Genomic DNA, 15,325 nt, shown 5'->3' on the forward strand with positions numbered 1-15,325 from the left:
TTAAATTGCGGACTATATAACGTGATGCAACTATAATATTGTGGTTGTGGTCATTGCTGCAATCACATCACATCATAATTAAAATGTGATGTTGAATCATAATGATGTGGGTACATCATCTCGCAACGCAACTGTATCAAATTACATTTGGGGTCATATTAGACCGCATCGAATTCCAAAATATTTTTTTAATCATACAAATTTACATCGCAACATTGACAATCCGCAGTGCAATGATCACAATCGCACTAAATACAGTTGTGACCACAACTGTAACTTAAAACATTACTTATATGTTTTTCATATAGCTCGTGAGAGAATATTTTAACCCGTGCATGAAGATATTTCATTATTTGAACTCCCCAATCTCAACAAGTGGTATGAGAGCTGACGCCCGACAGATTGTTGGCTCAAACAAATACTGAAGTGACAAGTGATCAATAGGTCACGGGGTCCTTGTGTTAAAAGTCTCCATGACGAGAGGTTAAAGAAGTGTTCCATCGCTGACAAGCCAATGACAATACAAATAGATAAATAGTTGAGCTCTAATATACCCAATACATGAAGGGAGTAACTCAAGTCACATTTGATGGAGAAACGTTGGGTATTCCAAATGAGTTGGTATAATGAAGAATTCACAAATTTTGTAGAACCGAATCAGTTTAAGGGCATATAAGTAGATAGATCAATAGATCTAATGTCTTCAAAAAAATTTGCCATGAAATTATGTCAATTTCATTTATATATTTCTTTCACTTAGTCCATACAAAAATACTTTAGCTCGAAGATAAATATCTTCCATTATTTGGACTTTCCAATACCAAACACCAATCAATTACAAATTTAAAGTATGAGCTCACTAAAAGAGAAGAATGTGAAAGGCATTTTCAAATAAAATGGTATATGAAATTTCTTTTTCATAGTTTTGATTCTCATAGGCTAAATCATTGTCTAAATCATGCATAATGCACATAATACATATATTCCTATTTGCATAGGACATTGCTTAGCTTAATTCAATCTCAAGATAGAACATTGAGAACATGATTAGAAATAAGTCATTCAATGTTCTTATCATATTTGATAATATGGTAAGGTCAAATTGTCAAGCATTGGAGTCAGGACCAGGTGGTTTTGCATTGAGAAGTGGTTGGAGAGCTTTGACAACAATGGTCATGTTTGGTCTGAAATCAGCTTCATATTGAACACAAAGTGCTGCAACTGCTGCCAACTATATATACAAGTCAAAATATCATTCATGATCTCATTGTATATTAAATATAAGGGTAAATCTAAAAATATCAAATATAAGTTTTTTTTTTGTACAATATTCCGTCACCTTTTTGGGGAAGGAACCAATCCCTTTCGAGGTTTGTGACTGCCTCTCCCAACAAGTGTCGCTCCCAAGAATCGAACCATCGACCTTGGAGATCTAGTAGGACCTTACACCACTAGACTAACACCTTATTAGCTCAAATAAGGGTTGAATATATACAAAAGTCATCTTAGAGGTCTTGTTAAAGAGTACACCCAAAAATAATTCATCTTGGAAAAATAAGTTTAGTAGTTCTTGATGTAGTAAAAGGACAATTTTGCAAGGGAAATTTCACATTTTTTTTTACTTTATTATCCATGTCACTGATAGCAAAATATATATTAGGAATTGACTCAAGTGAAAATAATTAATATTGTAAGAAATAAAGATAATTAATATGAATTATTGGTCAATATTATATGATAGAGATTTAAAGATAAAAATACGTGACTTTTTTAAGTCGTAATATGACCATTTATTAACTTTTGATCCGAAACATCTATTGTACTTAAGATCATACTTCAACTAAAGAATAGAGATGCAAACCTTTGCAATTGCCTTTGGAGGGTAATCATTGTTTAGCTTAGGATCCACACATTGTTTCACTTTGTCCTCACTCAGCCTTGGAGTTGCCTTAAATAGTTAGAAATCATATTAGCAAAATAGTAAACAATAATGAAAAAAAATATAACCTAAGGTCACATTTAAACACCATAATGTTAGGATTTAATATGTATACCCTGACAGTGTAAATATTTTTTACATTGTCAGTCAATCATCCACCATTGATTTATTAATCACCATTGACTCTCAAATAAAAGTAATACAAATCAATGGTGGATGATATGTTGACAGTGTAAAAAACTTTACACTGTCGGTGCACAGATTTTAAACTCATTAAGTTAAGGGTAGACATACCCAAGTTACAAGACTTTGTTGCCCTTTTGGCATTGTATGATCTACTGGTTTTCTTCCTGTCAAGAGTTCTAAAAGCACAACTCCGAAACTGTATACATCACTTTTCTGTGTTATTTGCCCAGTCATTGCATACCTGAACATGAAAGTATTCATTTCATAAACAAAATTAAAGTGAAAGCTGAAAAGTATTGATTGAAGTTCTTATAACACAAATTTCAGTTGTATTATTTTCTCTTCTTTGTGTTATACCTATGAACAAAATTCTTCATTTTTCATATAGGATACTATGTTGGGTTATTAAGTCTGCTGCATTTTAATCTGGAACAAGATAATATGTTATAGAGAAAAAGATATATACACTGAAAAGTGTAAAAGTTTTTTATATTGTCACTGCATCATCGACTATTCATTTTCGATCGTCATTGACTTTTCAAAAAGAGTACTCCAAATGAAGGGTGAATGACTTATCAAATATAGAGTTCGATCATTTTTTTTGTTCAACCATGCAGAATTCACCATAACTGAATATCAATTATGAAGTTAAACTATGAGGAGGGTAGAATTCAGAGGGCATACTCTGGAGCATGATAACCAAATGTTCCTAAGACTCTTGTCGAATGTAGCCGAGCTGCTGTGTCAGAAGACTGATTTGTCAGGCTAAAATCAGCAATCTTGGCCTCATAGTCATTGAACAATAAGACATTGCTGGATCTAACGTCACGATGAACTATAGAAGGTTGCGCCTTTTCGTGAAGAAACTCGAGTCCTTTTGCTGCACCAAATGCAATTTTGGCTCTCTGGTTCCAGCTTAAAACTGGACCAGGTTCAGCCCCTTGTACACCCTTTCTACCTGCAATAGCAAAAAGCCTGCATGTTAGGTCAAAGAACAAGAGCGCCCCAATGCACGAGGCTCTCATCTATATAGTCCTCGTAAACTAAGAGACTGTTTCTGGAATTTGAACTCATGTCTTTTAGGTCACAAGATAAACAACCTTACTGTTGCGCCGAAGCTCAACCTCTTGTAAGGTTGAAGAACAAGAAAGATAATTTCCTTAATAGAAAAGTTGTATTGTCAAGCTAACCATGTAACACGTCGTGCAAGGATCCCATACTTGCATACCGATAAACCAAAATTCTGTTGTCCGACTCAAGGCAATATCCAATCAACTCCACAAAATTGTCATGCTTCAGTCTTGAAACAATTGAAAGCTGCATTATCCAATGTGGCATAAAGCAATATTGTAAGTGTGACAATATGCCAATAGCCAAAACATTGCTATAGTAAGTTTACAATATCAAATTATATACATAATTTGTCGAAAGTCGAAACTTACCTGATTAGCAAAATCATCTTCGGGTTCTGTCGAAGAAGCATCTAGCTTCTTGATTGCAGCATCCGTACCGTTGCTCAATTTTGCATAGAATACCCTTCCATAGGAACCTTCTCCGATGAAAGACTTATCGCCGAAGTTGCCGGTTAAGCTATTTAACTCAACCAGTGGTATAGAGGGTATCTCAATTGGTAATACTTTCTGTGGGCCACCACTTTTAACAGCATTGCTCCTTGGCTCTGCTCTGTCATTGCCTACATTCAAAGAAGGTTAATGTAAATTGTTACTCATTAGTGATAGTGTTGGAGAGGGAATTTCAGCATTATGTCACTTTAAGGTAATTGTGAAATAAATGATTATGATAGTATTATGTTCTCAGAAGCTTCTGTGTCTTAATCCAAAAGCAACTTTCCGATTCAACAGAATGACACGCACATAAAACACATTCACGGTAGTTGATGACTATTGCCGCGAAAATTTGATTTCGCTAAAATGGACAACTCAATTGATGTGTTCGTGGTACTATTTCCAATAAAAACATAACAAATTATCAATGAAACCATAAGATATGATAGGCATAACTATTACACTTGTCTTATGAAAAAAGAGTGTCATAGCCACCTAAAGAATCTAAATTTTGTATTTCTTATACAGTGGCTTTAAATTGTTCTGTGATTGTCCAAGTGTATGAAAAAACTTTTCTTGCAATACAAGAAAAAGGGTCAAAACATCATATGTTACAAGCCAAATACAAAGAAAATAGAAAAGAAATCGAAGCACATATGTTTGACCCGACCGCATCCAGAGAATCTCCAATCACAAGGGAGTTTCATTGTTATCGAGGTATGAGAAGAGTGAAGAGTTATAAGTGAGATACCACGTCTTGAACCAAAACTTATAAACTCATCCCCTCGTATCCAATGTGGGATTTCATAGGTGAATAAACCGAACAATATATGAATGATAAATGGATGAAAATGAACATGTTACCTCCTCCTTCACCATATGTACTACCTCCTCTAGGTGGTGCAGTGTACTGGCTGGCCGGAGGGCCGCTGCTCTCCTCCTCTGCACCTCCGCAGCACAACATGGTTCAAAAGTCCAAGGTGAGCCTCAATAAGCCATTCACAGAAAAGGATATGGAATGAATCACCTGAAAGTATTGAAAGGCTCAGAAATCCTCCACCACATAGTTCTTCAAATTGGTTTAATATACAAAGGGAATTCCATCAACAACAAAAGAAAATATACAAAGGGAAAGTAAGATGAATGCAACCAAAGAATTTTTGTACATAAATACAAGGTTGAGTCTCAGCGCAACGGTAAGGTTATTTGCCTTGTAAACTGGAGTTCGTGAGTTCGAATCCTTGAAACAATCACTTCGCTTACGAGATAAGACTACGTACAAGCTTTGCTACCAATTATGAACCAAAAGAAAACAAAAATTGTAAGATTATAAATGTGTTTTCACACCATTTACAAGATAAACCATGATTTTAAAGTATGTGCTTACATTACATTTATCACATTTAATTGCAAGAAATCATTCACAAAAATTATAACATTGAAGCCATAATTGGAATTCAAACAATCATTTAAAATCATGGACAAAACAAAGCATAAAACAATATCAACCACCATACTACATAAGAAATTCAAACCTTCTTTTGTCGATATCGAAATCTACGAGTAAAGAAATGAACACTAACCTCTTCCTGATTAGATCAGGAAGGAGAATGACACAAAATGTGATGAAGGAAAGTGGCAGAGAGAAAATGTGAAGGACAAAGAAGGTATATAATGTTAATAAAAGAAAATTATATAAAAATAAGTATAGGGAATGTAGAAGAAGAAAAATAGAATGATATTATTGTGTATTGTTGGTTCCTACGTGCTCCCATGATGCACTAATTTCGCACATAACATACTATTTTAATGCATTTTTTTTAATGTTTGTTGTTCTAAAGAGACAAGACAACGTGCAAATGAAATGTTTCTAGTTGTTCATTACACCTAACTAATTACGTGGTTCCTTAGTCCTAACATTTCATGCATGGACTTTTGGTCTTTCAACTGAAAATGATTTTCTCTAACTAAAAAAATGTAGTATATTCCATCTACAGTCACATTCATAAACTTCATTTAAATTTTGATATAGTTGGATTATTTAATACACGTTCTATAAAAACCATTAGTAAACTTGTTTTCACAAAATTATTGACTCTGTATTTTTTCTTAATGTACCCAATATAATAAATTATAATACACCCTTTGGTCTTCCAAAGTTGGCTTATATCATTCATAATTTTTTCTTCTAAATTTTAAATTCAAATTCGAACAAATTAAATTCAAATTATCTTTTAATAAATGGGAAAATAGTCCATTTGTTGATGGGTTAAGAATTTGTTACACTATTGAGGCATATATTAATAAATAATTGACTATTAAATAAAAGTGAATAATAATGGATATATATTATCTACCTTAAACCCCAAAATGTATAAGAAAGGGTAGAAAAGTTAAAAGCAAAATCGTGGATTACAATTACTTTTTAAGAATGAAACAGTTTAAGAACTAGATGGAATTAACAATTTTGATAATATGTCTAAATTTATTCCTTCTTGTTGAAATTTATTCATATGGCCCCGATCAACAAAGTAAATAGTACTAATAAAATAACATCGTATTATCCAATTCATGAGGATAGGAAGAACAAGCAGTTTGGTTAGTAAAAATGTATTATGCGTTTCACGTTTCAATTAATTCGATGTTTCGATTAATTCAATGTGGATCTCCCACTTAAAATGTACGTTAATGTAATTGAAGCACTATATAGAAGATTCTTATAAAAATATCATCTCCAACTCCCATCGCTATTAGATACGTTGAGGAAGCCTCAAACATCGGGAAGTCTCATTGTTATTAGGGCATGGAAATGAAATAATTATATGGGTCATTTCCAGTTATAAGGTCTTCAATTATCTTTTCATATCGAAAATTTCACACTTGAATATACCCAAATGAATCTTATTAAATCATTTAATCACTTCTTGAAGTGTTCAAAGTACACCAAAGATGGACAGAAGCTCCCACCATTGTGGAGTATTAACGGGTCAGATTGTGAAACTTAACCTGCATAAGCTGAGAAATTGTTTGAGACTTAAAACTAAAGTATCACAATTATTCTTAGCAAAACATAGTTTCTAAATGACAAAACTCTAAGTTGCTCAATCCCTAGGGTGTATTTGCTAATTGGATTTTGGAAGGTAATGTTAGGAAGGGAAAGACGTATGAGTCATGAAATATACTCGTAACCTTTTCTCTTCAAAAACCAAATCGCAGACATACCCTTAGAGGATATTCTCATACCGTAAGTAACAGAACTCTACCTTCCAAAACATCTTAAATCTACAAAACTTGTAAAAGGTGAGTACTTCATAAATCTAAGGCCATGCCATAGCAAGAAGCACTTACATAGGTGTTGGAAAATTATTATCATGTGTTACTTGACAGAATAGTAATAACTTGATCTAGAGCACTTTTTAATCAGTTCAAACGTCTTCGCCTTGGAGCACGAGAATCTCCGCTGTCCACATCAGACACTCTTGAAGCATCAATTCTCCTCCTAGAAGACGAAGTTGACAAGGATACCATGGAATCAATTTCTACGGCACTGTCCACTTGACTCTCTGAATTTATGACAGCGCCAATGCTTGAAAATGAATCTCTGTCATCAAATGGAGGAGGTTGTTCTTGGTTTCTACCAAATGGTTGGACGCTGAAGTATGCATCCACTATCCCTTCAGCAGAACTACTCAGTGCTGATGCAAATCTTGCTCTATATGATTGCGTTCTTCGAAGTGAGCGGGAATGGATCCTTCGGCTATCCCCTGCTGCATCAGGAGGATTATTCTGTGTCAAACCCACTGCACCATCAGGGGGTGTCCAGACATTTTGCTCTCTTCGGATGCCTCGAGATGTCAAAAACCTACTTAGTAACAAACTGTTTCTCTCAGCCATTTCACGAGCATTGTCTGGATTGTCTGACTGAACTAAATCTCGAGTACGATCAATTCTGCTTCCAAGATGTCGAATCATCTCGTCGACAGGATATGCAAATGGATTTCTCTGAAGGGTTTGTCTCAAACTCTCAACACGCCTAGCCTGGGGCCTGAGAGGGATTTTCAGAGTGACATCCTCCTCAGGAACACGAACATTGTTTCCACGACCATATATCGGTGTAACATTCTTAAGAATCACTTCTCCCTTGCAAACTGGACATTCCTTAGCATCGGAATGTAAATGCACCCATCGATACAGGCATGGCCAACAAAACAAATGGCCACAACAAGTCACAACAGGATCCTTGGCCAGGTCCAAACATATATTACAATCGAAAAAATCCCTATCATTGCCACTACCCGTGTCAACATCATCCTTCTTTTCTGCTGTCTCATCCTCCATAACACCATTGTTGTGTTCACATACTTTGGGCATCTCCACTTCAATCCTCTCCTCAACAGCCACACTGCCTTCACCAGCCTGTAAGGGACTTCCATGACCAGAATTAACCAAATACTGGTTGAATTCCATCGAGATATTTCGAGCTTCCGGGGGTATATGAAAATGCAAATGTGGTGGCACTTCCGGAACATGAAATGCAGCAGCAGAAGGAGGAGGAGGAGGAAGGATAGCAAGATGATGCCGCCATCTCCATCGTTGTCGTGACCTAAGCCTCACAGCTTCATTGAATCTATGAAAAGGGTCCTCAATCCAATCATCCAAGTTCATAGCTTCATCGACTGTGGACCCAACTAGTGGCTCCGGGCCTGGACCCAGATTCAAATCAAGGTTCATTGCATCAGAAATCTCATCCCCCATCTCACCAAGCTAGAAAGAACCTTCCTTTATTACAAAGTTTCAAATTAGGGTAAACCAAAACAAGAAAGGGTTTTTAACTCGTTTTCAAATAAAGCTCAAAATTTTAACAAAAATTCGATAACCCATGTTGAAAAGGGTGGAAAATTCAACAAAATCACTTTTTTGTTAGTAAGTTCGAACATTCAGAATTAAAAATCAAGAAAATTTGGTACGAGAACCCTAAACATAACTGCCACATAATTCAACAAAATAAACGTTCTTGCTGATAAAATTGAACATTCAGAAATGAAAATCAACAAAAAATTGGAAAAGAAAACCCTAATTCAGTAGCTAAATTGAACAATCCCTAATCTAGTAAACAAGGTTGACCAAAACTAATAGGAGAACCAATAGTGAATTACTCTAATTCAACACAAATATTGAAAGGGTTCAAAACAAATTGACTTCAATTTTATTTTCAAGTGTTTTATCAAAAGGGTTTCACTTTTACAACATTGTTATAAAAAAAGATCCATTTTTTCTTAGCAACAAAAATAAGAGAGAGAGAGAAACAAGAAATGAAGAGAAGATGAAACAACCTTGGAGGTTGTTAAGGTTTGTGGTTAGTTGGGGTGTGGCGCGTGAGAGGTTGCCGTTGAAAGTGAGGATTAGGTGCGAGTGGGTTTGAACATTATCTTCCTTCGATCTAATATCAGAGAAAGAGAAAGAGAAAGCGAGTGGGAAGGACTCGCACTTGCTCAATGGAATCAAGGTATTATTGTGTTTCCTCCTTCTAATTTGATTTCTATGACACTAATATTCTATCATCAATAATTCATATTTAGTCGTTATTAACTATTTATAAAAGATAATTTAAATGAATAATGAATCGGTTGACTATATACAAATTTTTATACTGACAATACATAAATATTACAGTTTATAATTATTTAACTACTGGTTCACTAAGACGAAGTAATTTTATATTTTTTAAGACAATGGGGTAACAAATTAGATGTTTAAACTTTAAACACATTGCAACCCTCTTGTGGAGTTTATCTTTCTTATCTCAATTGGGATAAGAGTTTAACCTCTGTTAAGCATCTAATAGTATTTATTGAGGATAAAATGTTGGAAATTAGACATGAATGCTACATGTGGTGAATCAATTGTTTATCATGTCATCAAATACCAAAGTTTGTGATGATATCAAAAATAAGTTGCACTTACCCAAGAATGTTGTGATGACCTCATGATAGGTCTTTAGTACTAAGTTTTTTACACTTTGATAAATAACTTAGATAATTTTGTAGAAAAATTATATAGTGTATTTATCAGTACATATAATCTATTCTATTACTTCATTGAGGATATAGATTATCATCTATAATAAGTATTTAGATCAATCCCACGTGTGTTTATTCTTTTACCTATCTTTTTGACCTCTATAAATACTTGTTTAATCAAATGAGTTCCTTTTAAGGTACCCCCAACACGATTTAAGCCAATTTAGATGATCCAAGGTCACTTCTAGTTCAACTCAAGATTATCAATGTCTCCCACTAAAGAACACACAAATTTGTCTAACCAAAATATTAGCACAATTCCTATTCCGTTCTTTTTTCAATTTCTTAATAAAAATTGTAGTATATTTAAACTTCTTTATTATACCTCATGTAAAAATTGTTATTTTTATGTTAAGTAAGTCTTTTGTTGGTAATAAAAAAAGTGTTTAAAAACCTTAAAAATAGAAACTTCTTAAGAGAGTTTTTTACAAGTAAAAAATAGAAAGATTCTTGGACATTTAGAGAGCAGATTCAACAAAACTAATATTACGGGACTAAGCATCATTTTAACAAGCAATTAAACTTTCACTACTGAAAGTAACACAATGTTCAAAGTTCTTAGTGAAGCACAACAGAGTATTTGAATGACTTAGATTAAAGGACAATAAGAATAAGTATCCCAACAGATAGACAAATTGGCACTACCCTGGGAAACCAGATCAACATGCAACCATGGTGCAATAATCGAAACCCTACATCTTACTCTGCCATGATTTTCTTACTACTACCAATATCATGTTCAACAAAATTACTCCAAATAAGCAAAGAACCTAACAATTGTCAGCAAGGAAAGTTAAAACCTTCCAACCTGGCAACAATCGAGTGACGGCGGCTCTAATCATCAAGCTTGTTGTTGTACCAGAACACACCTTTGCTTTCGGGAACTTGATCTGGCTCGACATAAACACACTCTCTTGCCTCTCTCCACATTGCTTTGACAAATGGAGTCCCATCAAACCTATAATACTCTCCCAATATTGGTTTTATTGCCTTTGTAGCTTCCATTGCATGATAATGTGGCATTGTGGAGAACAAGTGATGTGCCACATGGGTGTCGGTAATGTTGTGGAAGACCTTGTTCAGAATTCCGTAATCTCTGTCCACTGTCGCCAAAGCTCCTCTGAACCAGTCCCACTCGGAGGAATCGTAGTGTGGCAATGCAGGGTGAGTGTGCTGCAAGAATGTGATCAACACCAAAAATCCATTGACCACAAGCAATGGAACTCCATAAACACACACAACCCAGGCAAGCCCTTTTGCCATGACCAGATGGAATAGCCCGTAGCATACGGCAAGCACTCCTGCATCAGATAGGTATATTTGGAGTCTTTCACGGTCTGAGTAAATGGGGCCATATGGGTCAAAGTGGCAAGCAAACCTTTCATAAGGCCTGCCTGACACGTTGAAAGCCAAGTAAAGGGGCCAGCCAAGGGTAAGGGTGATAGTAAGTGTGATGAATCTACCTAGTGGGTTGTTGTTAAGGTATTTAGAGTACCATTGGATACTAGACTTCTTTTTTGGCACGAAGACTTCATCCCGATCAAGAGAACCAGTGTTGGAGTGGTGGCGGCGATGGCTGTATTTCCATGAAAAATATGGGACTAAGAGAGCTGAATGGAGAACAAAGCCAACAGTATCATCAAGCCACTGGTAATCACTGAATGCATGGTGGCCACACTCATGTGCAATGACCCAAACACCGGTAAGGATGCACCCTTGGATAGCCCAGTAGAGAGGCCAAGCCAAGAAAGAGAAAGGACTTGGAAGCTGGTGGAAGTAACATGTGGCAACATAATACAGGATGGAGGCTATGGTGAGGTCATAGACAACATAGGAGAAAGAGCGCAGAACGGAACGCTGGAAACAGTGAGGTGGAATTGCCTTCTTCACCTGGCTCAGGCTGAATGGAGGTTTTGCAAAAGGGACTCGCTTCACATTGTCATCCTCTGATGTCCTGCTGGGAGGAGGAAGAGAGGTTCGGCCACCAGCTCCCATCTTCGCACAACCTGTACATAACAGTGCATTTTGTTACAAAAAATCTTCAAAGTAATAAGCACAGCAGGTCTACCATATGCAACTGTATAATTTAGAGGAACAAGACAAGCATCGAGGAATATCAGCAATAAGGGAATAGATACATGAGATTTTGACATGAAAATGTTAGATGAAAAGAAAGATACATACAAAAACTTTGCAGGGGAGATCTACAAAAGATAGTGGCCGAGTCAACATATACATTAATGAAAGCCAAACAAATCAGCTGGTTATCATAACTCATGGTTAATTACTACCAATGTCACCTTAAGGGAAAAGAAAACAATAGAAGCAAGTAATCATAACCTACAAATCTAATAAAGAACATTGCTTTGCCGCATCTTATTCTTATTCTTTTTTGTCAATATTTGGACATGCCACCATCATCACGTACCCAAACTAACAAAAACTAAGCAATAAATGCATTGTTGAGGGGCACCATAGTAGGTTTGCTACCTATATCCAAGCTAATGAACTCATTCTAAGCCAAATTTGTCTAAGTTTTATTATTGAGAACAACAGAAAACAGTGCATTGAACAGAATAGGGTTAGCGTTCAAACCTACTAGAGTGTACAACAACAATCAAGCTTTTATATAGTTATTATACACTCTACTTCTCTAACTCCTTTCAAACCTATTAGAGTGTACAACAACAATCAAACCTTTTTGTATAAAAAAAATTCGAAATCTGATATCTAAATCAATCATAATCTGATGATCTGAGTTTGGTTATGTTTGCGGAAAACAATTTTTAAGTAACCCTTTTCGTTTAGATTTTGTAAAAAGTATATTTTTTTCAAAAAAAAAAGATATGAAATCATTTATTTATGTTAATAACGTTTGGATTGAAGCAATAATAATTATTAGATGTACTACTTTTAATGTTTATCATTATTTATGTTTTATTAAAGATTGAAAAAAGCATCATTCCTTGCAAAAAAAAAAGAATTTATTTAAGTGTGTTTCAAAACATAATAATTTCCAACAAATAATCTTTTTTTATGAAAAAGCTAAAAATACAATTATAAGCACCAAAATGCCTGTCTCTAACGTTGTAATTTTAATTTCTTTTAAATATACACAAATCCAGACACAGGGTAGTTTTATAACTTTTATTTTCTTTTCAGTTGATAGCGATTTGATTATGCATTCCTGATAGTGGTCCAACCAATAGTAAATAAATAAACAAATGCAAATGACCCAACCAACTTGATGTCCTACCCACCTAAGCACGTGGGCAAGATAATAGTATTAATATACTAATAATAATAAATGGATAAAAATATAATAATAAATATATAAAAATATAATAATAAATAAATTTGAAAGAACAGCAATCTATAGTCGCAGCACTCAATCATTATATTTAAGTTGTGATTTTATTCCCTGCATAAAAATATCTAATAAGGACCCACACACCTCAACAAGCAGGCCACTTTGTTGCACAAACATTTCCCAACACTGTCATCAAAAATATACTTTTAATAAATGTAGCATTAATTTGGACTGCCACAAAATTAAATTATTAATTGATTTACATGGACTCGTTTTGGTGAATAAAATACAATATACTATATATTTTTTAGATATTGTTTGGTTTGATAATCGATTTTTTGACCGATGCAATTTGTTCAAAGAATAAAATAACCAATGCCTTATTTTCAAGGAATAATCTTCTTAGGCGCTAAATCACAGATATTCAGATAACATCCTAACAAAAGCAATACCTGTGGAAAAAAATATAACAAATTATGTTGCTACTAATTTATTTGGAAAAGTGATTTATTCTAATTCAAAAATCACCCATACATGACATAATACAATTTCAGTTTATAAGCTAATATAAATAAATAAACAAAATACAGATAAAAAGTATGCAAAATAAAAAATCAACTAGGTAGTTGCCAACAAGAATTTCGTCGTTTACTGAGATTTACTTCACATAATGGAATAGAATAATAATAATAATAATAATAATAATAATATTACTTTAGGGTATATCTCAAAAGAAAAATCACTAGAAGGTTGGATAAAAAACAATTAATCATTTCTATCTACCCATATTTTTCAGAATCTCCTATGCATACCAAAATTAAAATAAATATATAAATTCGTCCAGAGCAGAAATGTGTACTCTATTTAATTTATGTTAAAATTCTTTATAACTACGATCCTTTTTTAGAAGAAAAAAAAAATGCATCAGAAGCTAAAATTTCAGTTCATATTGCATAAAAGTTTATTATCAGGATCAGTAAATAGAAATCGCTAGTTTCCTCCATTGATATCCTAAATAAACTAAAAAAACTGAGAAAAATATTATCGTAAAAAAATGTAACAAAATACAAAATAATTGAGCTATATTTAATTATAGTTGTGCCGTTTTACTGGGAGAATGTAAAATACAACCTCAAAAACACGAATATGAAGGACAAAAAGAGGTTACTCATTAGATCTGAGAAAATCTATAAACATCGAACGTAGATATGAACATACATACAAATATATTTCAGGAAAATATATATTATAATAAAATTAAGGAAATAACACAAGTACATTATGCAGTAGTTGATAAACTGGTCCCTAAAGAATGAGAAATTACAAAAAAACTTAGCAGAAATCGTTGAAATGAACGAACAAGAATGAGAAGTGTTTTAAACTATAGGAAATGGTTAGATCTAATGCGAATGAAAATAGTTATGAGATTTTATTGCATAAAATGAGAGAGAGAGAGAGAGAGAAGAAGAAGAAGAACCTGAAGAAGAAGGGTTTTGATGAATGAATGAGTGAAGGAGAGAGTGATGGGCAAATCCTCTGAGGCGCATAACAGCGGTATTTATTAACCCACTTGCGCCTCATGTTCCCTCCCCTATTTTCTTTTTTAATATGACCATGTTAATGTTAATAATGTAAAGTTTTTTATATTATTAACTTATTATTTATTATTGATTTATATTATATTTATTTTAGAGGAGTTAATGGTAATTAATATATTAATGATTTATTAATAGTATAAAAAATACTTATATTGTTAATGGTAATTAATTATACATTAATGGTTAATCATGTATTATTTATTTTATTTATTATTAACTTTTAATAAAAGATAATATAAAGGAATAAAAGATGATATGTTGTATAAATCTTTAGATTAATATTATGTAGATACTACACTTTTATATAAAACTTGTTCTCATGTTAGATTACATGAGGTTTGATGAGCTAAATTATTTCGTTGGATTAAATGATATTATATTTAATTAATAATTAGATGTGAATTATAATTATTCATTTGTCATATATTTAATTCTAATAATTATTATTTTTCAATTTTAAGTGAATTGTCTCATTCATTTCCTGGTTTATTATGATTTAACATGGTTATTTAGAATGAATTTTTATTAATTTAAACTCTTATTTAATTAAGAAATCAAACTTATTTTCAAATATTGATAAGGTCGAGATTAGTTGGACCTTAAAATAATTGAATTTATGTAAAATATATGATCATTTTCTTATTTAA

General features: G+C 33.4%; 3 protein-coding genes and 2 long non-coding RNA genes across 8 annotated transcripts; 2 read left to right on the forward strand and 3 right to left on the reverse strand.

The window, feature by feature from the left end:
- On the reverse strand, positions 885-7,157 carry LOC109331315 (probable protein kinase At2g41970). Of its 2 annotated transcripts, none has more exons than XM_019565737.1 (8): positions 7,039-7,157; positions 4,555-4,717; positions 3,568-3,818; positions 3,316-3,442; positions 2,810-3,083; positions 2,234-2,366; positions 1,862-1,948; positions 885-1,231 (listed from the first exon to the last, which is right to left on the reverse strand). In XM_019565737.1, the coding sequence occupies exons 2-8, from the start codon at positions 4,652-4,654 to the stop codon at positions 1,106-1,108; spliced, it is 1,098 nt and encodes a 365-aa protein (XP_019421282.1). In that variant the 5' UTR covers positions 4,655-4,717; positions 7,039-7,157; the 3' UTR covers positions 885-1,105. The 2 variants fall into 2 exon arrangements, with proteins under 2 accessions (XP_019421282.1, XP_019421274.1); XM_019565729.1 differs by lacking the exon at positions 7,039-7,157 and adding an exon at positions 5,274-5,401.
- Positions 5,710-6,278, forward strand: LOC109331328. Its single transcript, XR_002105775.1, has 3 exons — positions 5,710-5,721; positions 6,070-6,074; positions 6,131-6,278. It is a non-coding gene; the product is annotated as an uncharacterized LOC109331328 (long non-coding RNA).
- LOC109331293 lies at positions 7,110-9,169 on the reverse strand. Of its 3 annotated transcripts, none has more exons than XM_019565718.1 (2): positions 9,024-9,169; positions 7,110-8,454 (listed from the first exon to the last, which is right to left on the reverse strand). In XM_019565718.1, the coding sequence occupies exon 2, from the start codon at positions 8,443-8,445 to the stop codon at positions 7,111-7,113; it is 1,335 nt and encodes a 444-aa protein (XP_019421263.1). In that variant the 5' UTR covers positions 8,446-8,454; positions 9,024-9,169; the 3' UTR covers position 7,110. The 3 variants fall into 3 exon arrangements, with proteins under 3 accessions (XP_019421263.1, XP_019421256.1, XP_019421249.1); XM_019565711.1 differs by having other exon boundaries at positions 7,110-8,469; XM_019565704.1 differs by lacking the exon at positions 9,024-9,169 and adding an exon at positions 8,701-8,974 and having other exon boundaries at positions 7,110-8,602.
- LOC109331342 (omega-6 fatty acid desaturase, endoplasmic reticulum isozyme 2-like) lies at positions 10,241-14,655 on the reverse strand. Its single transcript, XM_019565767.1, has 2 exons — positions 14,558-14,655; positions 10,241-11,776 (listed from the first exon to the last, which is right to left on the reverse strand). Exons 1-2 carry the CDS (start codon positions 14,625-14,627, stop codon positions 10,605-10,607), a joined length of 1,242 nt encoding a protein of 413 aa, XP_019421312.1. The 5' UTR covers positions 14,628-14,655; the 3' UTR covers positions 10,241-10,604.
- On the forward strand, positions 11,689-14,543 carry LOC109331390. Its single transcript, XR_002105786.1, has 3 exons — positions 11,689-11,778; positions 13,927-13,933; positions 14,527-14,543. It is a non-coding gene; the product is annotated as an uncharacterized LOC109331390 (long non-coding RNA).

The sequence above is a fragment of the Lupinus angustifolius genome, chromosome LG02, assembly GCF_001865875.1.
Source record: "Lupinus angustifolius cultivar Tanjil chromosome LG02, LupAngTanjil_v1.0, whole genome shotgun sequence".
NCBI classification, from domain to species: Eukaryota; Viridiplantae; Streptophyta; class Magnoliopsida; order Fabales; family Fabaceae; genus Lupinus; species Lupinus angustifolius.

Coding starts and splice junctions, on each gene's coding strand:
- LOC109331315 (XM_019565737.1), bottom strand. CDS start 4,654: ATGTTGTGCTGCGGAGGTGCAGAGGAGGAGAGCAGCGGCCCTCCGGCC. Junction 3,819..4,554: donor TACATATGGTGAAGGAGGAG/GTAACATGTTCA, acceptor CTTTGAATGTAG/GCAATGACAGAGCAGAGCCA. Junction 3,084..3,315: donor CTTGCACGACGTGTTACATG/GTTAGCTTGACA, acceptor TTGCTATTGCAG/GTAGAAAGGGTGTACAAGGG.
- LOC109331293 (XM_019565718.1), bottom strand. CDS start 8,445: ATGGGGGATGAGATTTCTGATGCAATGAACCTTGATTTGAATCTGGGT.
- LOC109331342 (XM_019565767.1), bottom strand. CDS start 14,627: ATGCGCCTCAGAGGATTTGCCCATCACTCTCTCCTTCACTCATTCATT. Junction 11,777..14,557: donor TCAAAACCCTTCTTCTTCAG/GTTCTTCTTCTT, acceptor TGTTATGTACAG/GTTGTGCGAAGATGGGAGCT.